Raw genomic sequence first — 23,868 nt, 5'->3', positions numbered from 1 at the left:
TTCTTGATTGGATGCAGTGACTTCCTGGAGTCACTGTGAGTTTCCCAGGCAACCAGTGTTCTCAAAGCCTTTACTTATTGAGGGCGGGTTTTTTTTGTGTGATTAAATCGCACATCAATATATTTTTTCGAATTGTTGTTTTTGTCACGAGTACTTTCACGCAGAACGCAAATATTACGCAGCGAAAAAGCGACGTCATTTTTTTCGGAACAAGGTTGATTTGCACCGCTTGCACCGCTTGCACCGCTTGCACCGCTTGCACCGCGAATAAAGGCTTCAACCAATCACGTTTTGTGGAACGGACATATTCAATACATACACTATAGTGTACAACAACATGGAGGCTACGTTGTCCGAACCAAGACGGCAAACTTTATTACTCCATTCAACCTTGACAAAGGCAGCGCAGACCAGATCCAATTTATCTCAGACAGACGCTGCTCTGGCTCAATAGGATCCTGGTAGTTGGTCCTCTACCTGCGCAAATCTATTCTAACCTTTTATTGAAGAAGTGTTGCAACTGTCGCAAACTTGCATCGCTGCCGGTATGAATAGTTTTGAAATATTTGCATTTTCGTGTCATGCATTCGTCACGCCCCCCGGTGTGTAAAGGCCTTTAGGCTGTGTCCAAAATCACTCCGTTTACTATCCAGTGCTCTACATTTACCCTCCACCATTTCATTTTATTTGTGTCTGAACTCTGAGTTGTGAGATGAGTGCATTATTTTTATAGTGTTCTCAAAAAACATGCCACGGTGGAACAAAAAAAGTAGTGTCCATGGCATGTACGCAGTTTTCTTTCCTATTTTCCCGTATAAACTTAGTTACATATGTTTGTGAACTCTGTTAATGCCAGTTATGAACATTCACCTTTATGAGTATGAGCTTTTATATTTCCCTTTTGTGCAGATAAATCATTTTTTTTTCTCCAAATATGTTCAAACAGTTAGTCCAGAGCTTTCTTTTTACACATATGGAAATCAATAAATTATCCATATGTTTACTAACTTTGCTACGCTAATGCTAAAGTCATTGTTATTTAAAGAGGTAAAAATTAATCCATGCAAATATAAATACAGTAGAAACCTGTGTGATTCCCAGTGGTTATGAGGTGTCTGCCAGGAGGGGTTAAAAATGAAATGTGATACAAATCAAAACATTACTGCATCATTTTCTTTTTTGCGCTTTGAAGCAGAAGTTAGCTCTTCGTTCATCGGCGTAGTCGTTAGTGTAACAACTGAATCTCTTCTCAAACACAGCGGCGTCTTTGACAACTGAGGTAAGACACTAGTAACCCTCTGCACTGCATCTGTAGTTTGTATTGTTAGCGTTTTCTCTGGGAGGGAAGACGGGAGCCCAACGTTCTTTGAGCGACTTCAGAGTAAGAAGTCAGAGAAGTTCATGTGCTGTGAGGAGTCGGTGTTGTGTGTGTGTCCTGGCTGGTGTTTGCCTCCTCGGAGTGTTTCTCCAGGTTCTGCAGATCCTCCAGCATCTCCTCGATCAGAGGGGGCATGGAGCCCGGGATCTCCATCTTCAGAGTCACCACCCTCTCAGCTCCTGTGGAAATGGACATGGTGGTTTTTTTTTAGCAAGCACACATTCCTGTCAGTTTTTGTCTTTATTAGATAATGTGCAGCAGCAGGGTTACCACCTCCCATCACAGATCTTATGCTGTGTTCAAAACTAAACGCAAAGTGAGCTTTTCGCGCGGCGCAATTGCACACAAAGTCAAGGCAAAGATGTGGATAGACGGCGAAGCAGACGCAACTGGTGACGCAATTGGTGACGCAAATGATGCGAATATGCAGAATTCTTGTCAGGTGAAATATTTCAACTCGAGCGAGAAATTCGCCTGACGCGAAAAGCCTATCAGCATTGAGATTCTCCTCCTGTCGGCACTGACGTTGACGTCCATCCGTGGACACCCAGAGCTACGACAGAACCTGATATTTGTACAGAGACCGGACGAAACTCTCTGTGTATAAATGTATGTGTATAAAACGTAGACTGTATTTGGAATAAACAATAACGTTGCTGCCGTATTTATGCCTAGATGATGTTATGTTGAGTGTTGATGGAGCAGCTACAACGTTAGCATATCCTGGCACTGATCGATCAGAACTCCATTCAGAAAACAAGCATTTCAAAAGTTGTTTCCTTGTCGTCTTGAGGACAGACCCGACAAAACATGAATTCCGATTTTTTACAAATCTGCAGCATTATGGAGTTATTTCGACATCCGTTTTTCATCCGTTTATTTCATTTAAATCACGACAGAATCTGTTTATTTTGGGTTCATACCGCTGTGGCCTCCTAAAGTAGATAGTGAATACACCTCCGGATGACGTTATGAACCCAGACACAACGGTGTTCGGTTTTGTGACGTATCTGTGGGAATTACATAACAGGTACAAAGCAGCAATTGTGGTTATGATTAGTCTCATGTTGTGCAATGAAGGTTTCACACACACATATCTTGTGTGGTTGATAATAATAATAATTATAATAATGAGTTATTTATGTATCACTTATGAGTGCCCAGTACAAAGCGCTTTACAAGGCGGACCTCAAAATACTAAAGGATAGAATCCAATGCACTTTCCATGTAACAGGATGTCACTTTTCCTGTGACTTCCTGTAAATTCTTTGAAGGCTGCTGGCAACGACTGGAAACTGTCCAACTTGACCGCAGCTCGTCTACTTTCCAGGCGAGGCGCAGTTCAACTTAGCCCCTCGGCGTCACTTTTTGGTCGCAGTCAACACGTGCTTAGTGTTGTGAAGTAAACAAAAACACATGCTTCGGTTTAGGTAATAAAACCACTTTGTTAGGTTTAGGAAAACTTAAAACTTAAGCTTAAAACGACTACGTTTGTTCAGTGGAAAAGACACAGAACGTTGTGAACACGGGACATGAACGATCAGCTGATTTTAACGTGACGCACGGGACACGAACATTGGTCTCCTGGATGAAAGCCTTGTGTTTGTTGTTGCAGGGCATTGCTTTCTGACCTTTGGCACTGATGCTGCGCAGGTCAGTGATTTTCATGAGGGCTTTGGGGAACATGAGGGGCATGCTGGGCCGCCGCTTGCGGGAGTAGATCTTCAGCGCCTCCAGCAGCGGCTCCTGCAGCACCTCCACTTTAGACGGCTCCTCTAGGTCCTGTCGGTCTATCAGACAGATAGAAGTGAATATTTAGCATGTTAACAGGGATAGTTGACAGCTTACATGTATGACTTTTTTCCTCCAAACTACAAAAATGTGTTTTGCATTTTCTTCTGAGCTTCAGTACCTCCAGAGACGAGACAGATGGCGCTGAGGAGGCCGCTCTCCGTGTCGTCCATCTGCAGCGGCAGCAGCTGGCCGGCAAATGTGAAGACCTGATCCGTCAGCGGTCCGAAGCCGGCGTTGTGGATTTGAGTGCGGGTCAGGGTCAGCCCGTCGGAGAAGGTCATGGTGTCCTGGTCAGGAGTGTAGCGAGTGCAAATCCTCAGGATCTGGATGGAAGACGAATAGAGCGAGGAAGAGGAGGACAGAAGAAAAACAGATTTGATGTGTCATCTGACAAATTAAGGCGAAAATGCCCAAAAAAAAAACAAAAAACGAAAAAAAGACATTCTGTGTTGGCTCTAGTCAAGCTGGACGTCATATTCGTATGACTGTGCCTCTGCATCTCATCATTTTGTACATTTTATTTTTGCCAGAATTCAAAGTAAATTAAATCAGCATGTGAATTTCAGCCTGCGATGCTCCACCCACCAGACGGCATCATGAAAAAATACACATTTTATCAAACAGGTTGTCCTTCCTGATACCGATTCCGATACCTGAATCTTTTATTATTCAGTTTGTCAGTTACAAAGAACATAAATTAATAATATGAAAAATTATAAAATATAAAATAATCTGGTTAAACAAGTGGATTTTTTTTCTGGGTTAATAAATTATGGTATCCGATCAGTGCATATACTGGCGTACTCGCCGATAACCAATCCTGAATTTTAGGCAGTATCGGACGTATTTCCATTTCCATTGTTTAATAAATAAACTGTTTAATATAAGAATATTCTATGAGACGCCTTCCTGTTTTCTGATCTGCACTTGTTTTCTTTGATAATTTCCCATTGCTGCTCTTTGCTAGTCATACTTCCCCCATCTGTTTCACATTAAAAGCCTGCCAGCAGTATAAACACGATCACAAAATCTGTCAATCTGTACCAGCAGAACTCATCAGACTTGTTTTTTCCCCAAATATCATTATTGACTCACACTGAACAAAGAATAGTGCAAAAAAAAAAAAGTCAAATATCAAAACACAAGTAATTACATAAGATGTAATTGTAAGTTATAACTTAAAAATATTGCAATGCACTTTGCTAGAAGTTACATAGAATGTAACTGTAAGTCCGGTTGGAGTCCAGCTGGACCTCAGCAGCTGTCTACCGTCTACTGATGCAGAGAGCGTGATTCGAGATCCACAGAAGAAGCTAGGGTTGGTAATGCTTTTTAGAAACTGTTTTTGTTATATTAATTTAAATTCTCATTACATCCCGAAAGCAATCAATAAATCAAATGTTTGGGCCAAAGAAATCATGCATCTGTGGCTGTCGCAGGACTGTAATAAACCCGTCCAATCATTTCATTCGGCCCGAATGAAATTTTAGGGGAGTGGCTTTGAAGGGAGGCCTGACTGTCAGTGTTGGCAACTTTCTTGCTAGATTTGGGGACTTTTGGAGCTAGTGAGCAGCCAGTGCTGCTAGGTACTTTCATTGGAAAAGAGTTGGCAACACTGGGCTCGGTATTTCGGTTGGATACTTTCAAAATCTGGTTCACTCTTGCTGGTTTCCCCGATGTTCCCGACGCCAGCTTTAAGTGTAATTCAGGTTAAGAAGGTCTTGTGTGGGTGCAGGTAAAATAAAACTACGTATAGCTAACTATACGTCATCGTCACAAAGTTTCTACGACAATTCGTTGAAGTAGAAAGTTATTTTAAGAAACACACAGACGTACCAGGATGTCCAGGCAGGCGGTTTTGAGCAGAGTAATCTGGTCAGCGATGGTCAGGCCGGTGAAACCCGGCACTCGCTTGGCGAACTCCACCACCTTGATGATGCACTTGGTGGCGAGCTCGCTGAATTTGTCCCACAGCCCGAGATCCAGCTGGATCCTGTGGTCTGAGCTGGAGTTCTGGATGGAGGAGAAAAGACGGAGAAGATGTTTGTTGTTGTTAAAGATATGTTTAAGGTTCTTGTCTCAGGGAAGATGCAAGATTCAGAAAGCATCGTTAAAGACGTTAAAAAGACAGAAATGCTTCACAATTTTTACTAGCTGGTTGCCAACTCTGTCTGTCAGCTGTTTGGTAGCCTTGAGGGGATTTTTAGTCGGGTCAATGAGAGCATTGAGAGTGAACCAAAACCGTAAAATCACGAGCCATAAAACCAAAACAATGAGTTGAAATATGACATGTAGACCAGGACATTTCTGCAGCACAACAATATGAAATTTAAAATAGTATTTTGGCACACATTCCACCTTCAACAGATATTGCGCCTCCTGCGCTTTGAAAAATGCAGTAGGCCACAATGCGATTTCGATAAAATTTAAATGAATTGTGCAGCCCTATGTGTAAACACAACTGTTTCCACTCTGACAACATTACAACTACACCAAATGTTATTTCCTGGCAGGAGAGAGCTGCTCGTGACACAACGCTGTTTGAGCTGTGCTCAATCACAGCGTGCAGCTCCAAAAGTTGGGCTTTGCACGATGCAGCAAAAAGACGTTGTTGTGCGACTTATGCTGTTTGAAATAATGGGTTTCAAAGCGCAGCGGTGTCTGAAAGGGCCTTCAGTTAGTGAGAGATGGAGAGAGGAATTGATAGCAGGCTACTAAGTGAAAGAAATACTCAAAATACGGAAATAAAAATGAATGAAAACAGATGAATATTAAGTTTATGCCAGAGATTCACACCAGAGGGGCAAATTATTCTGCATTCTTTCCTGAGAATTAAAAGTAAAATTGAAAGTATTTAAGATAAAAATGTTGTTGCATTTTTGCACAATTGCACAAAATGCACAATCATTTTACTATTTCCATTCTTTAAAAGTCACCAGACTGCAGGAAACAAAGTCTGAAAATAAATAAAAAAATAAAATCTTTTTTATTTTTCTGGGAGAGGATGCCCAGACCCCATACTTGGTTTTGAAATCCTCCCTATCCCTTGAGGTCTCAATGTTGCCAAGCATGTCCTTTTAGAGGCATTTCATTTAAGCAGGAATTTATACTTTCTTAAACAGAACAACACGTGTTTGCTGTCTGTACATTCTAATTTCACTCACGCCTCCGGGAATCGGGAATCGCTCAAGTCTGCTGAAATGGCAAACCACAAGCATGTGAGGTGAGAAACATTCATGTAGTTGTGAACATGGCACACCCTGAGAACATTGCATCAGTTAGATTACAGTTGGACATCGTATTGTGCAATGCCAGGGAGTTTCTGGCTTTTGTCATGAGAAGTTATTCCTGTTTGTGTGTCACTGTGTAAACGAACATAGTGTTCTTTTTGGATGTTCTGTTTACTGTTGTTGAGAAACAAACTGCCCTACTTTTCCTCCACCTGCGGTGACATCAGTAATTATGACCTAAAAGTATGTTGGCACAGACGGATAGATCAGGTGCAGCTGCTATTTTTATAGATTTCCATTCCCTCAACCTATGTTTTCTGCCTTTAAACTTGCATGAGACCAAACAAGTCTTTAGGTAAATAAGGGCAAACACAACTTGTCTCTTAAAGCTGCAGTAGGTAGGATTGCAGTACATATATATTAAAATAAGTTATTTTTATACAGCTAAACAGTACACTACAAGATGTTTCTGAAAACATCTGAGGCGAGAAATAGGCATTACAGTAAGCGAATAAAAACAAGGCCTTTTACAATTAATTAATTCTGATCAATTACTAGTGTCTAGGGTTATCACAATATCAGATTTTCACCACAGGATTATTGTGGCCAAAAGAACGATAACGATATTATCACGATATGTTTAGAAAATTTGATCTTTAACTTTGTTTGTTGTGCGTTTTGTCTCTTTTTTGAGAATGTAGGGAGACGGAGAGAGAGTCTGTAAACATAACTGTATATATAAAATGATTTAGGAGGCGCTGGATTATTGACACAATATTATCATATGTGTTATTATTATTAACAAGACATCAATATTTAATTTTTTGAATATCACAGTGATCGTCAATACCGGTATATATCGCGACACCCCTACTAGCGTCTTTAATCAGTGCAGCTGAACATGCAAAAATTTGAAATTTGTCTACAGGGAGGCAAAGCATATAACTTATTTATTTTTACTTGGGTTTATATGGAGCAACTATTTCAAGGAAATCTGGAAATCAACTTCTTATAATCTCAACGGACTAAATCCACCAAATGATATTGTTCTTTTTCATGAAACTTCCTGGGAAATTATTCAGCCCCACAGAATAAAGTGTTAATGAATACTGGTTAAAAGATGTCTTGAAATTACTGGTGTTTAGTTGTGACAGATTTCTCCAAGTCAGTTTCCTCTGGTGTAAATAAATACTACAGAATGTGAACTTGAATATAATTTGCATACTGATCTGCTGAGTACATATGTTTCCAATTTGAATAATTATATATCCAATTTAATAATTATATTATTATTTATATTATAATTATATATTATTTAATTATTATTAATGACGTTATCCCACATAAATTGATTTGTTATCATTCCAGCTCTGCTGTTCTTTCCCTGTTTAATGTTATGTTCAAAGATTACATTTATGATTTCAAACAGTGGATAATAACAACGTGTAAGTGCTTTAAATGCACCGCCGCCGGGTATCTTAAATATTTTCTTGCTACGGATCACAGTCACACCCAAAGAAGCATGTTAATGTAAAGAGTGTAAATGCTGAGCTTCATTGAAACTGGTTTTCATCATTCATGACTGGGCTGAGAGTCTAAATGTGTTTATTATATGTGATACATGGCCTATAATATTAATGGTTAGCTTATAACTCCTCCGGGGCTCAGTTGATTTCTAAAGGAAAGACAGTGAGCTCATATGCTTCCACTCTATATGGTCAGGTATTACAGTAGGCCTAAATACCTTTCACAGCGACTACATGTCATTTCTGACACGTATAATGTCCACAGCATAACGTCAGCTAATGCACTTGAGAAAATGAACGGTTGTCTAGCAAGTTCAACTGCTCTACTTCCCCAGATGTTCACTTTATGTTCGTTCGTCTTTATAATCTTTATTTTGTTTTTCAAAGAGGAAACTATTTTGGGATACCAAATGGATCAATCGATCATTATCCATATTGTTGTGTGACGGTATGAACAGAATCGTGAAACTGACGTCTGAGAAAATCTATTGATCGCGTGAGGAAAAAGTAATTTGTTTATTGGTTGGCTTGTTTTTATTGGCGTACGAAATGCACTACGAAATATGAAAGTTTCAGATTTACTGTGAATAAGCTCATAGAGATAGATGGATTCAAATTTTTAAATTCACATGTGATTCATTCGTTTGAATTATCAGCGTTTGGTCTGAAAAGACCTTTACAAAGCAATGTTTAAAATAAGAATAATATGGCAAGTTTTGGGACAATTTAGCCACTTCCGTGTATATTTCCTGTTATGTTTTATCTCCTGTTGGCAGCCACAGCGGAAATATCTGTTTAAATTTATGAAAGGAACGCTTTGATCTATTTCTCTCTGCAGATTATTTTTTCTCTCTGTGGAGGAATATATTATTCTAACAGTCAGCTCTCATGTTGTGACTCACTGTGGTGTATTTTCCCAGCTGGCAAAGAGCGGGGAAGGTCTCTCTGTGAGCTCTGCAGATCTTCTCCACTATCAGGCCGAGCTCCGCCGTCAGCTCGTACGTCTCCATGATGGTCATCTTCACCGCCTCCTTCTTCCCCTTCCTGCTGTTCCGGTCATTTCTCACTGCTGAGGAAAAGAATGACGCAGGTTAGAAGATGTTTAGGAAATAACTAATATAATAATACTAAAAAAATACAAACAGTTCAAACGATGGTATTTGATTTAAAACTCTGAAACTTTTGGCACTTTGATTTATTCTTTCCTGAATTTAATTAGTATGTTGTTTCACATTGACATTGTGAATGGCATGTGTTGTCTTTCTAGCCAAACAGCTACCGTGGTGCTAACGGAGCTGGCTCCAAATGACATCGAAATATCCAAATGGCAGCTCCCGCATCCGGCATATTTTGGCTTCACTTCTGTACAGTGGGAGGAAGTGGAGACGTGTTGTCCATCTATATATACAGTCTATACTGTATGTACACATATACAGTATGTCCTTGGTATTTGGTTTGACTTGTGACAGTTCCAAGGGCAAAAATGTTTAATGTTGTTGAAGGACAGACGATTTAAATCGCTAACGGTACATTAACAATGCGATGAGGTCTTGTATCAACCTTGTCGTAGCAACGGCAGCTCTCAGGCCCTGTTCACACCTGGTATTAACATGCGTCCTCAGTGATCTGATCACAAGTGGACAGCTCTAAGTACAGGTGTGAACACACTAAAGACGCATTGAGATCGGATCTTTCAGACCACATTCAGAGGTGGTCTGGGCCACATGTGATCACATTCTTTTAGCAGTGTGTACGCGAATGCGTCCTGGGGCACATTAAGGACCGCCTACTCATCTGATGTCCAGCTGGGATATCCGCGGGATCACCACGCCCCTCAGGTGAATAAACAGGCAGACACGGGCGCCTGTCAGCATTCAAACGGTGCTCTACTGTATCCTGTTGGTACAACTGTATTTTATTAAAATATATCTTGTTTATAGGCTACATATGTACAGACTATCAGACTACGCATGCTAAATGCATTATCATCATACTGTCGGAGATGTGTCGCTGTTTTTGTTCCGCTGCTTTGCGCAGAGCTGACACCCACCCGCCCGCCTGTTCTCTGTCCTCCCCGGCTCTCTGGAGCTATGTACCCAGCTGTTGTCTGGCAAAGGCAGCGGTGCCGGCGGCGCGGAGGTCACCGGGGACCGCCGGTACAATAACCTTTTATTCTGATGTTAATACAATGTACCAGAATTCACGTATATGTAGGATATTACTGCTGATATTCATGTACTATTACGGCACAACGTCTGCTGTATTAGCCACGTGTTTACTACGTGTTTATTTGCATATGGGGCGGGGAAGCGAGATCGGATCACAAGTGGCCACTGAAGATGCATGTCTAGACGAACTGCCAGGTGTGTGAACAGACGTACTTAAAGCTGTCCACTTGTAATCCGATCACTTACCGGACGCATCTTAATACCAGGTCTGAACAGGGTCAAAGGATACAGTTTCCACAAAAAAGTGTTTTTATCCTCTTCTGGAGAAAGGAAAATAATGGCACAATATCTGCAGTATGATTATAGTTTATATTCCCTTACATAAAAAGTGAGGAGAATTCACTGCTAAACGTTTAAATCCATACTGTTTTACAGAGTAAAGTTACTGTAAGTTATATTTAATTGCTTTATACCAGCATACTAGTAAACCTTAGCAGCCAGGGAGAACAGACCAAAAATACAGAAAAGTATGTGGACAGGAGTCTCCACATATTTTTTGGTCATGTAGTGCAGTTTTGGTTTTATACTGAGATTCAGAGGCCAGTCACTCAGACTCAACCTCCATCCCAATACAATGGAGGTGAATGGAATTACAATGGTGGTTCTCGAATCCTCTAAAAATTGAGTTTACAGTAGAGGCTCTTTCTCTGGTAGGAAATAGTTTCCGATGTAATCAGGTGGCAGTAAGCTGTGTGGATTAACTGTGACTCCGGGGAGCATGTGAAGCAGGCTAACGCAGCCTAACCAGGTTAGCCTTTCATAATCACTTCAGTAACGGTGTCACCACGTTTCAGTGCATCCCACTCACTTGGCTCAGGCAGCTACACACATGTCAGAGGAGCTCGGTATTATGCAACACCCCCGTTTCTGCCTTCCTCGCCACATCCCTCATCCTCCTCCTTCTCCTTCTCCTCCTCCTCCTCCTCCTCCTCCTCGTCATCTCTGGGTGCCCTACATTCAGTCATCATTGTGTAAACACTCCGAGTGAGATCGTATTACACAGCGACTGACTGAAGCGGCCAGTGAGCTTTTACATCCAGCGTCCACCTGTCGGCTACATGTGATGTATTTACGTAATGTGTGTGGAGCAGCAACAATGAGAACATGTGGATGGGTGGATCCTTCACTGCTGTCCCATCGCTGCCCTCCTGCACATAACACACACTCTGTGATCTAGGTCGAGTACGAGGTCGAGTTAAATTCTCAACGAGTCATTTGAAAATGAATATGCCAAAAGGTTATTCCAGTGAAATCATAACCTCTTAACACTTAGTTTTGTCTGAACATGCAAATAGTTTCAGTTATAGTATAGTTGGGATGAAATGCTCAAAGCATTTTTCATCCGCAAATCTAGGTCTATGGAATATCTTGATTAATCAGGACGTTTTGGGAGTCATTTCCCATGACCACGTTTGACTGACATCAAGGCCCGCTGTCAATTTACCCCTCAAAAAACATCTGGGAGGACCCCTCATGCTGTTAAAGGAACAGCGTGTAACATTTGGGGTGATCTATTAGCAGAAATGGAATATAATATTCATAACAATGTTTTCATTAGTGTATAATCACCTGAAACTAAGAATCGTTGTGTTTTCGTTAGCTTAGAATAAGCTCTTCATATCTACATAGGGAGCGGGTCATCTTCACGGAGTCCACCATGTTTCTACAGTAGCCCAGAACGGACAAACTAAACACTGGCTCCAGAGAGAGTATTTCACTTTTTCACGTTACCTGAAGGCCACCGTAGTTCTCCGACATGCTTGTGGTACCGCCAGTCGCCGTCTGACTTCCGTTGCTCCTAAAGTAGTGTTATTATGGTAAGGATGTCCTCTGAGCGAGGTGAACGGCGTTACCATGGTTTTACACTCGGCGGCTCACGTTACTGCAGTCTTGGAAAGGGAGGAGTGAGCGGAGGGGTACTCAGTTGGTTGCAATCTGCAACCACGCCACTAGATGCTACCAAATCCTACACACTGTCCCTTTAAGTTAGTTTTCCACTAGTTAGCCTAGCTTGCTAACATTACTACATTACTTTTGCAGTGTAACTGATGACGCTTTCATGACGTGTCACCCTGCCTCTTTCCTTCTGCCTGCAGAGAGACGGACAGAGAGAGAGCGGGGGGTGGAGGGAGGGGGTGGCACCTGTAGATTCTACGTTTTTTCACATTTAACTCTGAGAAATTAGAGTTGAGTTCGACCAGAGCACACTTGGTGATTGTTGGAAAGAGCAACGATGACGGTTTAGGCGAGTTTTATGTTGTTTCTGTGCAGTTTGAATGAAGTGTTTTACGATGCTCCGCTACGTACAGCTGATCTCAACATAAGCAAAAATACACGTGGCTGTTGCAACGCAAGCTGCACGGAGAGGGGGGGCAATCGTACTCGGGCACTTTGGCGGAGGTCTGCGATCTCCGAGTGCCATTCTAGTTATAATATTTTTATCAATATTTTAATTGTGGTGAAAACCAGGACAATTTGTTCATCACTCTTGAAAAACGGGATATTAGAGTGTTGTACAGATATTTGTGGGGACTCGGGACACCCAGCTTGAAACTGGGACAGTCCCGGGCAAACCGGGACAGTCTGGTCAACCTGAGTTGATAATTCACATTTGTGACACTGACCTTTAAGTCACCTCTCATGTCTTCCTCTCTCTGATCAATGCCATCTACAATCTACAATTGTTCTCTATCTACTATCTACCCTATCTCTCCTTGAAGGTGTCATGATTTGCTCTAAATGTATTCACTGCATTCAACAACAGAGGGAGTTGAGGAGGATGTGTCATGAGGACTCCTGCTAAGTCAGAGTGGATCAGACACTTACACTCCTTGGACATTCCCGCTGCGAAGCACCTCTGGAGCCGACAGTACTGACAGCGGTTCCTGGTTATCTTGTTGATGATGCAGTTTCTGTCTCGGTGGCAGGTGTACACCATGTTTTTCTGCACGCTGCGGCGGAAGAAGCCCTGCAGAGACAACGGGGGGAGTGAAGAGAAGATATTAATCAGTTAAAGGAACAGTGTGTAACATTTCAGGGGATCTATTATCAGAAATGGAATATAATATTAACAAGTATGTTTTCATTAGTGTATAATCACCTGAAACTAAGAATCGTTGTGTTTTCGTTAGCTTAGAATGAGCCCTTCATATCTACATTGGGAGCGGGTCCTCTTCAAGGAGTCCGCCATGTTTCTACAGTAGCCCAGAATGGACAAACCAAACACTGGTTCAAGAGAGAGCCTTTCATGTTTTTACGTTACCTGAAGGTAACGTGAGCCGCAGAGTCCAAAACCGTGGTACCACCAACCGCCGTCTGACTTCTATTGCTCTTAAAGTAGTGTTATTATGGTAAGGATGTTCAGTTGGTTGCAATCTGCATCCATGCCACCAAATCCTACATGACACTACATCCTACATCCTAAGTTACTACAGTATGAAAATAAACTTGCCTTAATCCCAAGACCCAACCTGCGATCGTTTTGACAATGTAAACAGGTATATTTACTCTAATACTGGGAGAGATTAAATTGATATTACTGTTAAGCTTCTCCAAATCAATAACTGACTAATGTGACAGAACGCAATAGAAAATCCTGTATAACCTAGGGCTGTCAAAGTTAATGCATTAATAATTTGTTTTAACGCCACTAATTTCTTTAATGCATTAACGCAATCAATCTTTCAGAGGTTGTAGCGGGCTCATTTTTACAGCTAGAGTGATGATAATGGTATTATATGAATCTATAATCTGAAGAATCTATTGGTACCAACCATGTCATACTAGCTTGATGCGGAGGAGGTTAAATGACGCTCCGAACTTGCGCTAAATTTTGGCGAAGAAAAACTGGCATTTCCATTTTCAAAGGGGTCCCTTGACCTCTGACCTCCAGATATGTGAATGAAAATGGGTTCTATGGGTACCCACGAGTCTCCCCTTTACAGACATGCCCACTTTATGATAATCACATGCAGTTTGGGACAAGTCATAGTCAAGTCAGCACACTGACATACTGACAGCTGTTGTTGCCTGTTGGGCTGCAGTTTGCCATGTTATGATTTGAGCATATTTTTCATGCTTAATGCAGTACCTGTGAGGGTTTCTGGACAATATTTGTCATTGTTTTGTGTTGTTAACTGATGTCCAATATTAAATACATACATACATTTGCATAAAGCAATATATTTGTTCACTCCTATGTTGATAAGAGTATTAAATACTTGAAAAATCTCCCTTTAAAAGGTACATTTTGAGCAATTCATTTGTGATTAATCGCGATTAATCGTTGACAATCATGCGATTAATCGCGAATAAATATTTTAATCGATTGACAGCCCTAGTATAAACGTATTATGCATTAAGATATTAATTAATTTGTGGTCAGGGGATCAGGCCTAACATGGGCCAGTCGTCCTGTGGACGATAGAAAATTTCCCTAATTCTACATTGTGAACAACAAATCTGTGTTGGAATCGGCAGGAGGAGATCTAGTTAACGTTAGCTGTTAGCAGACGGTGGCCAGCACAGTCTTGCTTGGCTAAATAACGGAGCTAACAGCTAACGTACCGAGGTTGCATTGAGTACATTATGATGTGTTCAAGATATATTCAGTAAAATGAGTATTGGGCAAAAGTAAATTATGATGTGTTCAAATGTAGTTTTTGGTGAGAAACTTTAGGCGAATCATCAGGGATTAATAATAAAGTCACAAAACCAGTATGCAAACGGTTATATAGGAGTGTATGTTGGAGTACATGGGATTTATTTCTGGTATGGTAACATCCCTACTTTAAATAGCTTGATTTTCAGTAGAAACTCAGTTTGACTCTACAAAAAAGTCACGGACTGAAACTTGAATTTTGTTGAAAAGAAACTGAAGGGTAGAAACATCTGGAATTACACAAATCAGATTATTTACAAGAGTGTGTTTATGTTGTCTAGAAGGAAGTTACTGATACTGTCATATTGACATGTTGCCCACACACATGTTGGCTTATCAGGACAAAGTTCAGGCGCTGTAGTGATGTTGGTGTTTTCTCTGAGCAAATACAGCAATCATTAACTGACTAATGTGACTGAACATAATAAAACATGCTGTAAAAATGTATTGCAAATGAAAAGGTTTCGTCCCAAAATGAGAAGTCTTCCTTTTTTAGACACATTTACAAAATGAGAATATTATTTTTAATGGCTTTATTGGAGCATAACAGAGGGGATTTTTTAAAGCATGTTGTGAAGTGGACAACAGGCCTGATGTGTTACCTTGCAGCCCTCGCAGGCGCTGACGCCATAGTGGTATCCTGACGACTTGTCTTGACACACAAAACAGGGCTTGTAAGTGCGAGGAGGTGGCAGGGGGGAGGCTGGGCCGGCGAACAAGTCGTCTGAGCTGGAGCTGGAGCTCTGGCTTCCAACGGCTGCAAACACACAACATGAGATCCAATCAACACTCAGAAACAAGCACAACAGGGACAATGTTACATACTGTAACTTATAAATCAGAAGTCGGATTAAGCACTTGATTTAATGGTTTGGTGACCCTGTAGAGAATTTCCTCTAGCACCAACATCAGGCCAAAACCAGTGGGTAACCTCCGGGTCTGAAAAGTGAAGCCAATGCGGAAGTAACTTAAACTTGCATTCTTTCTAATAGCCAGCAGGGGGCGACTCCTCTGGTTGCAAAAAGAAGTCTGATTGTATAGAAGTCTATGAGAAAATGAGTCTACTTCTCATTTGATTTATTACCTCAGTAAACATTGTAAACATGAGTTTATGGTCTCAATCGCTAGTTTCAAGTCTTCTTCAATACAGCATGATGTTCATTTAGTAAATGATGGTCCCATTTAGAGTCAAATAGACCATAAAACAGGGTATGCTTTAGGCCGTGGCTACCTTGTGATTGACAGGTTGCTACTGGCGTTGTCCGGTGTGGGAGTTGTCTGTGTTTTTATCTAACAACTTTAACCCTTTCACAGTGTGTTTTCAGTTCATGAAAGTTAATTGTAACATTTTGGTCGTCTAAAAATGTCTTATTCCATGTTCGGTTGTACTTAGCGACACCCTCTCGTGTCATTTCTGGTTGCAAAAACCAAGATGGCAACGGCCAAAACGAAGGCATCAAAACGGCAGTCTACAAACCAATGGGTGACGTCACAGTGACTACGTCCACTTCTTATATACAGTCTATGGTCAAAAGATCCACTTGTACAGTAGAAATACAAAGAATCTAAAATCACGTTGTCATGAAATTCCCTGAGTACATTACCAGAGGATGAACCCATGTCATTCTGGACACGAGAGAGCTTTCCCACACAAGATATCTCATAATCTATTTGGCAGATTTCATTGAACTTTGCTGAGCACGTTCATCCTTTTAAAGGCCCCATGGCATTTCCTGTATGCTTCAGGAGAAACTTTAGATTTTGCCAAAATACAGATTGTAAGAATATCTTTATTTCATTTAACCTTATTGAGGAAAAAAAAAATCGAACAAAGGCAACGAAAATAATAGATTATCATAATTATCATAGATAACGGATCATAATATGAATAAATAAATCAGCTGAGCAAGCGTTAATCCAAAGCATGTTAGGTCGAAAGCATCAATAGATGGTCAATGATCACGTTTGTATTATGGATTACAGCCACCAGGAGCTGCACGTGGAGTTTTAGACTTTCTGTCTTTCAAACTCTGTCTTACAAAGCAAGCTTTGTGCCAAGATAACACATCTAGTTGAAGTTGCCTCTATTAAATAAAATATTCATAGGAAGATAATGCAAACATATGGACATAATCAAAAGGTCAGAGACTCCTAAATGCTCAGACTGTTCAATTTCATAAAGTTGCTATGAGACTTTGGAGTAAAGTCAAGTAATGATCTCAGAGAATTGCTTCACTGTCCTCTTCTCACTGGGCCGGACTTTCATGTAACTCTACACCGATCTTATCAGCCTTTATCAGACTCTGGCTGCAACAAGAGAAACGCCTCCCCTCCCAGACGTACTCACATATATTGCTCAGTTTGTCTGAATAAAAATGTGGAGTTACATATCTGCACTTGTCCTTTAGGAACTAAAAAAAAACAAATCAATAGAGTGAAACGCAAAAACTGTGTCATGAATAGGAGAGTGGCTGCTCTTTTCCAGAGAAAGCTGGACCCATTATAGCCACAAACCAGCCCAAGTGTCAGAATTTACCTCTCCATAATATACACACAGCTGCACCTATTGTAGCAAAGCTTTTATCTCCATTTTTTCCAGTTGAATGTATCATTTCACAACAGTCCACCCTCCCACTTTCAAAACCACTCCTGCTCCGGTCTGTGGGGCTCGCTCAGCCTCCCCGCCGGCTCTCTGATCACCTCCACCGCTCCACCGCTGACAGAAAACGAAGAAAGACGTTTTGAAAAGGGGGACAAAACGAGAAAAATTGCTCATCAACATCCCCTCGAACCCGTGCCCTCTGATTGAACCTGGAATCAGCGGGTCAATCGAGGACACCCCCATCAGCCCCGGCGCTCTCCCAACACAAAACAATGCAGGAGCATGCCACAAGCCCAGCTGACTGATGAGAGGGAGGGAGAGGGAACAGAAAGTGTGTGTGGTGGGGCCGTGGAAGTGATTTGGTCGGGGGAAGGGAGAAACCCCCATCCCAATTTAGGTGGTGTTATTTGATGAACGCGACAATGCATTGTGTGAGCCAAACATTTAAGAAGATTTTAAATATTTTGGAGCCTCAAAAATAAAGAGATAAGTTCAAAAGACAACTTGCAAATGAAAGGATATATGTACATGCTTATTCGTAGATGCTAGATGCTGCTAAACGTTACTTTTGGTTTTACTGATACTAAGAAAGTGGTTATTTTTTTGTGATTAACCTCATTTTGCTTCCAGCTAAATACAACATCCCTAAATCAAACTACAATAGAAGCATTTCCTGTGGCAGACCTATTAAACTTATCATTAACTAATTATTTTCTCGATTTGTATATTTGTTTATTCTATAACATGTCAAAAAGCAGTGAAACATGCTCATAATAATTTCCCAGAGCCCAAAGCAACATCTGCAAACTGCTTGTTTTGTCCAACCAACAATCCAAAACCCAAAAACATTTCATTTACCGTCATTTATGACAAAGAAAAGTTTCAAATCTTCACATTTGAGAAGCTGGAATCAGCTAATTTTGGGGAATTGTTTTTTTAAACTAATCGATCAGTTGCCAATTATTAAATTAATTGCCAACTACTCTGATAATCAATTAAGATTTTTGAGTATTTTTAAGTATTTTTTTAAAGAAAAAAAGTCAAAATTGTCTGATTCCAGCTTCTTAACTGTGAATACTTTCTGGTTTCTTTACTCTTCTTTGACAGTAAACTGAATATCTCTGAGTTGTGGACAAAACGAGACATTTGAGGACGTCATCTTAGGCTTTGAGAAACACTGATTGTCATTTCTCATAATTTGCTGATGTTTTATAAACCAAACAACTAATCGATTAATCGAGAAAATAATCAACAATGAAAATAATCATTAGTTGCAGCCCTACTTGAAAGAGGACCAAAACGATTAATCGATTAGCAAAACAGTTGCCGATTATTTTTCTTTCAATCGACGAATCTATTTAATCAAAAATGGTATTTCTCTATCTTAGAACTTTTAAAACTATAAATATAGTTTGTTGAAAGAAAAACTACTTGTTTTTGCTTATTCCTGGTTCAAAATACTTTCAGTGAGTCGTTTTGTGTTTTGAGACGTAAAAGCAGCAACAGTCTGTGAGTTTAAGAGGCCCAGAGAGGTAAAACTATTAAATATTTCACAAAAAGATTAGAGTTAAGTCCAATAAATGAATACACATTCGTGGAGCAGAACTTTTTTTCTTCTTTCAATAAATCAAACAATCTAATAATGTCACATATAATAATATATTATCAGTCACAGGGTGCTATTTTTCTGCAGAACAGGTACAATTTGCTAGTTATACTTCAGTACTTTTCCTTTTGAATACAGGACTTTCACTTTTAATAACTTTTTTTTTTATTATTTGTTGTACTTGTACTACTAGTTAAGTAAAGGAAATGAGTACTTCTTCCACCACTGGCAACAGTCTGGCTCTCCTCTGACCTCGTGAGCCGGTGACCGTCCGGTGAACCCCGCGGTGACCCCAAACTGACCGGCCCCGTCCCAAACACAGACCACCACACTGTCATGAACTGCTCTGAGAACAGCACCCTGTTTACTGCTGCTTCTGTTAGAAACAAAAGCTCCTGCGAGAGGAAACTTGTGATGAAAAGAAACACAGTATAAAAGTGTTTTACTTTTACTTTAACCTCCCCTATTTGGCATTTATAAGCATTATTACTAAACGGGTTGTAACACACTATAATGTAGTTGTACGCGGCTGTGTGGACATTATAAGTGTTTATTAGTGTACAGTATTTGTCACTAGTTATAATTTCTCCTGTGAAGACATATTTTATATTATTACAATTGTTTTTACTATATTGTCATTACTTATGTGTTGCTCACATGAGTTATAGTTAGTTAACAAATACACTGATAAACACTTATATCTGCCTACATTAAACCATTTATTAAATGTTTGTATACTGGTGTTAAAAGTGTTGTATTGGAGGGTTAAAGTGAAGTGTTACTCTAGAAAGTAAAATCCTTCAGACGTGATTAGAGGACAAATCTTTCAGTAAAAATGAAAGCAGCTTCGGTCAAATGAATATCAGTCGCTGAACAAATCTGAAATGTGGATAGCGATACAAAATGAATATAGAATATGCTGTATTACATCTAGTGTTGTTTTTTAAGCACTTGATGATCTTGCACCAACCCTTTTGTCAACTGAGTGTGTTGATATCTTTAAAAGTAAACCTCTTTTAGCCTACATTTTGATTAGGATTTTATTTTAATTATGTTTATGTCCATTATTTACTCGTTTAACTGTATTCCTGCTAAAACGATTTATTCACTCTTATCTATTTCATTTGTCCTCCCCTTCTTATGATGTTATATTAATTAATTTTCATAATTTTTTGCACGTGCATTAAGTCTCAAATTATTTAACTGTTTACATTTTGCACAATCTCATTATTACCTTGTCAGTCATCTGTAAAGCCCTTTGAATGGCAGACCTTGTATGAAAGGTGCAACACAAATGAAGCTTGATTGACTGATTGATCGAACCATAAAGTCACAACAGGGCAGATAACAACAATTTCTATCTGTATGTATACATTATCAATATCTACCTACCTATCAGTGCACCCTAATGTTTTGAAATGTTAATCCAATGGGGAAATTGTTCTTAATCATACATATCTAAGCTGTATACGAAACCAGCCAAGACGGTTCCTTACAATTAATATGTTTATATTTTATGATCCTTACTTAACATGTTTTTATTTTATGATCAATACAGTTAACCTGTTTTTATTTTTTGGCATTGTGTATAGTTTGGATCTGCACCTTATTGATATTTTATACTTTCACTCTCTATATATGCATTTTTTTTCCTACTTTGTTCTGCACCTGCTGCACAATAATTTCCTTCAGGATAAATAAAGTTACATTTGAACACCTATAACCTTTAACTTAAATACCAAACTACCGCCAGATATATCACTTAAAAAATGCATTAATTACTGTAGTAGATGCATGGCTAAAAAGTAGTGACCTATTGGTTAAAGAGTCTTAGTGACTAAACTCACCTGATACCATTTTATTTAGCCAATAAATTACTTTTTAAGGTCTATAAGGATGGAGGGTGTCAAAGCACAGATTGAAAATGGTTTCTGATTTTGGTGAATATAAATGACTTGATTTAACATTATTGATTTCTGTTTTTGATAAATAAGCTGATATTTCACCATGATGAACATCACTGATTCAAATTGTTTTAACATCAGATTTTCAATTACTGTGGTAGATGCATGACTAAAAAAGTAGTGACCTACTGGTTAAAGTCTTAGTGACTAAACTCACCTGATACCATTTTATTTAGCCATTTTATTTTTAAGGGTCTGTAAGGATGGAGGGTGTCAATCACAGATTGAAAATGGTTTCTGATTTTGGCAAAAAATTACTTGATTTAACATTTTTGATAATAAGCGATATTTCACCAAAAACATCACTGATTCAAATTGTTTTAACATCATGTTTCAAACCTACATTGTGAGCACCGGTGCTGCTGCTGCCAGTCCGCCTCGATCAGCTCTGGGAAGAAGGCTGCCAGGTCCTGCTCCTGCTCCTGCTCCTGGTCCTGGTCCTGCTCCTGCAGCGTGCATGCAGCAGGGTTGGATGTTGAAGAAGTGTACAAGTCCATCATGATCTCTCCAGGACCGAAAGCTTGAAATTCCAGATAGTCAAACATGATCTCAGCGATGGAGATGTTGTATCCAGCATGTGCAAAAATCCTCCACAGCAAGAAGTGCACAGCTTTCTCTCAGCCGTTTTCAGTTTTAATGCAAACTGGTGTTTTTCAACAGCAAAGCATGCCTTCCCAGTGTTGCATTCAAAGGGGCGTGTGAGCTCTGCAACAACAGACCCAGCTAGATCTCCCACAGACGCTCACAAAGTGTTTGCATGTTGCAGCAAGAGACGGTGAAACACATCCAGATCAGGAGGCTGTTTTGCATAACAAAGTTATAGTCCCATGCAGCCAGGACTTCTTCTCTTCCTCCTCTTATCTCTCTTCTTTATTGACGAATGTCTCAACTCAACCTGCTTCATACTAGTTATGTCAGCGCGAGCGATGGTGTTACCTAATGTATGCGAGTGAACTCCCAGTGAACCTCCTCCTCTTCCTCTTCCTCCTCCTCTGCTGCCGCTGCTGCTGCTGACCTTCACATGACCCAGCCGCTGTCTGACATCATCACCAGCAGCAGCAGCAGCAGCAGCAGCAGCTGGAAACGAGGACTGAAGAAGTCCTGCAACAGTTATAGCTTACTCAAGTAAAAGTATAAATACTGTAAAAGTAGATCAAAGTTTAACTTTAACAAAGTATCACATTTGATGCAGCAGAACCAGAGATTGCAGATTTTTTCTGCAAAAGCTGGCGCACTACATTACCCATAATGCAATTCATCGGTGGTGGAATGTATCTATAAATACATGACTCAAAGTCCTGCACTTTTAGTACTGCACGGCTTTTTAAAGTTTTCTTTCCTTATTTATGTATTTATTTATTTATTTATTTGTTTATTTTTTTTCTTTATTTATTATTTTCGTTCTTTAATTTATTTTCTCTCCATTTTGTTTTATCCATATTTCATTTTATTTTATTTCGTTATGAGAAAAAGGAAGCAAAAGAAAAAAAATGAAAAAAAAATATATATATATATATATATATATATATATATATACATATATAAAAAAAGAAAAGAAAAAAATGCTGTAATGTTAAAAAAAAGCTTTATTTTCGTCATACTGTCTGCCTGAATATATCTGTATTTACCCTCTGTCTGAAACGCTCCATTTTAGTGCAGTTCAATGGAATTGTGTTGCTAGGCAACAGCTTGGGTCCATGTTTACTTCCTGTCAGCTGATGACATTCACATACACTGCAACAGGAAATAAACTGGGACACATTTAGAATGTTTACGTTTAAAACCGTGTAAGGGTCTAAATATTGTATATTTGTGACATCACAAATGGACGGCTTGTTCCTGAATACGGGCTGTGTGCAATTCTCCATATATTGAGCGTTTTGATAGTTTAACAGTATTTATAAAGCACTGCTTTATGATATAAAATACATGAAAATCACACTTTTTACAATATGGGACCTTTAAGTATATTTATATGCTAATTATCACCTATATACCTTTAATTAAATTTTAAATGTAACTTTGAGTAACAGAGTACTGATTGATGTGTAGAATCGGCACGCTTCCTTTTTAAGTGTGGAGCTAAAGATAGGAGGCTATTAGCTTAGCTTAGCATAAAGACTGGAAACAGAGGGAAATAACTAGCCTGGCTCCGTCCAAAGTTGAAAAAGTTCTAAAGCTCACTATAAGGCTTGGTATGTTGTTTGTTTGTACAAAAACAGAAATGTCCGAATTTCAGAAAAAAAAGCTTTAGAGTTGTTTGATAGACATATTGTTTTGCTGCTTTTGGTTTTTATGTTAAGCTAAGTTAATTGCTTTGCAGCTCTAAAGCTCCCTATTTAGCGCAATGACATTAGAGTGGTACCGATCTATCTTCTCACCTAACTAGAAACTGAATGTTTTCCTAAGTTTAAAGTTAAAGGAAAGGAAAATCTGTGTAAAAGTCTTTTTAGTAGGCTAAGGCTTTCGGTCAGCGACCTTCTTCAAGGCAAGTCGACTACAGGTAGCAAGGAACATCACTTGATTAGCCTTAATGTAGAACACTTGTGTTCGAAGCAGTACATTGAATATACAAAATACACAATATATGCAAGATATAATACACAACAATAGTGATACATGCAATGCAATCCTCAGGCTTTAGCCATCATCAAACATAGAGCAACATAGAATCTATTAGGCCTATGGTTTATTCATAGAAAATCATGTCATGTCAAAATCCTCATTAAGACCCAGTGGTTGCAATGCTCCTAAAGAGTGGATCCATTCATGAGCCAATGGGTAAGCAAAAAAATCAAACAATTGTTTTCACTGGACGTTGATGGTATTCAAATTATTCCGAAACATAAGTGAAATGTTCGTCCTGCTCCCCCCAAAATC

General features: G+C 39.6%; 1 protein-coding gene across 2 annotated transcripts; it reads right to left on the bottom strand.

Moving 5' to 3' along the window:
• Positions 1 to 95: 95 nt before the first annotated feature.
• LOC119497461 (retinoic acid receptor beta-like) lies at positions 96 to 22,330 on the bottom strand. Of its 2 annotated transcripts, none has more exons than XM_037785602.1 (8): positions 21,332 to 22,330; positions 15,419 to 15,573; positions 12,983 to 13,124; positions 8,831 to 8,994; positions 5,009 to 5,185; positions 3,291 to 3,495; positions 3,010 to 3,168; positions 96 to 1,557 (listed from the first exon to the last, which is right to left on the bottom strand). In XM_037785602.1, exons 1-8 carry the CDS (start codon positions 21,531 to 21,533, stop codon positions 1,400 to 1,402), a joined length of 1,362 nt encoding a protein of 453 aa, XP_037641530.1. In that variant the 5' UTR covers positions 21,534 to 22,330; the 3' UTR covers positions 96 to 1,399. The 2 variants fall into 2 exon arrangements, with proteins under 2 accessions (XP_037641530.1, XP_037641529.1); XM_037785601.1 differs by having other exon boundaries at positions 8,831 to 8,997; positions 21,332 to 21,533.
• Between the last annotated feature and the right edge of the window lie 1,538 nt (positions 22,331 to 23,868).

This window comes from Sebastes umbrosus, chromosome 11, assembly GCF_015220745.1.
Source record: "Sebastes umbrosus isolate fSebUmb1 chromosome 11, fSebUmb1.pri, whole genome shotgun sequence".
In the NCBI taxonomy this organism is placed as follows: domain Eukaryota; kingdom Metazoa; phylum Chordata; class Actinopteri; order Perciformes; family Sebastidae; genus Sebastes; species Sebastes umbrosus.
Note: the sequence above shows the minus strand (reverse complement) of the source record. Positions and strands in the feature narration are given on the sequence as shown.

Bases quoted from the DNA above. Each gene is read 5' to 3' on its own strand.
- LOC119497461 (XM_037785601.1), bottom strand. From the start codon at position 21,533: ATGTTTGACTATCTGGAATTTCAAGCTTTCGGTCCTGGAGAGATCATG. The intron at 5,186-8,830 runs GTGAGTCACAAC...TCCTCCATCCAG, and splicing joins AGCTGGGAAAATACACCACA to AACTCCAGCTCAGACCACAG. The intron at 1,558-3,009 runs GTCAGAAAGCAA...CCATTTCCACAG, and splicing joins GCGCAGCATCAGTGCCAAAG to GAGCTGAGAGGGTGGTGACT.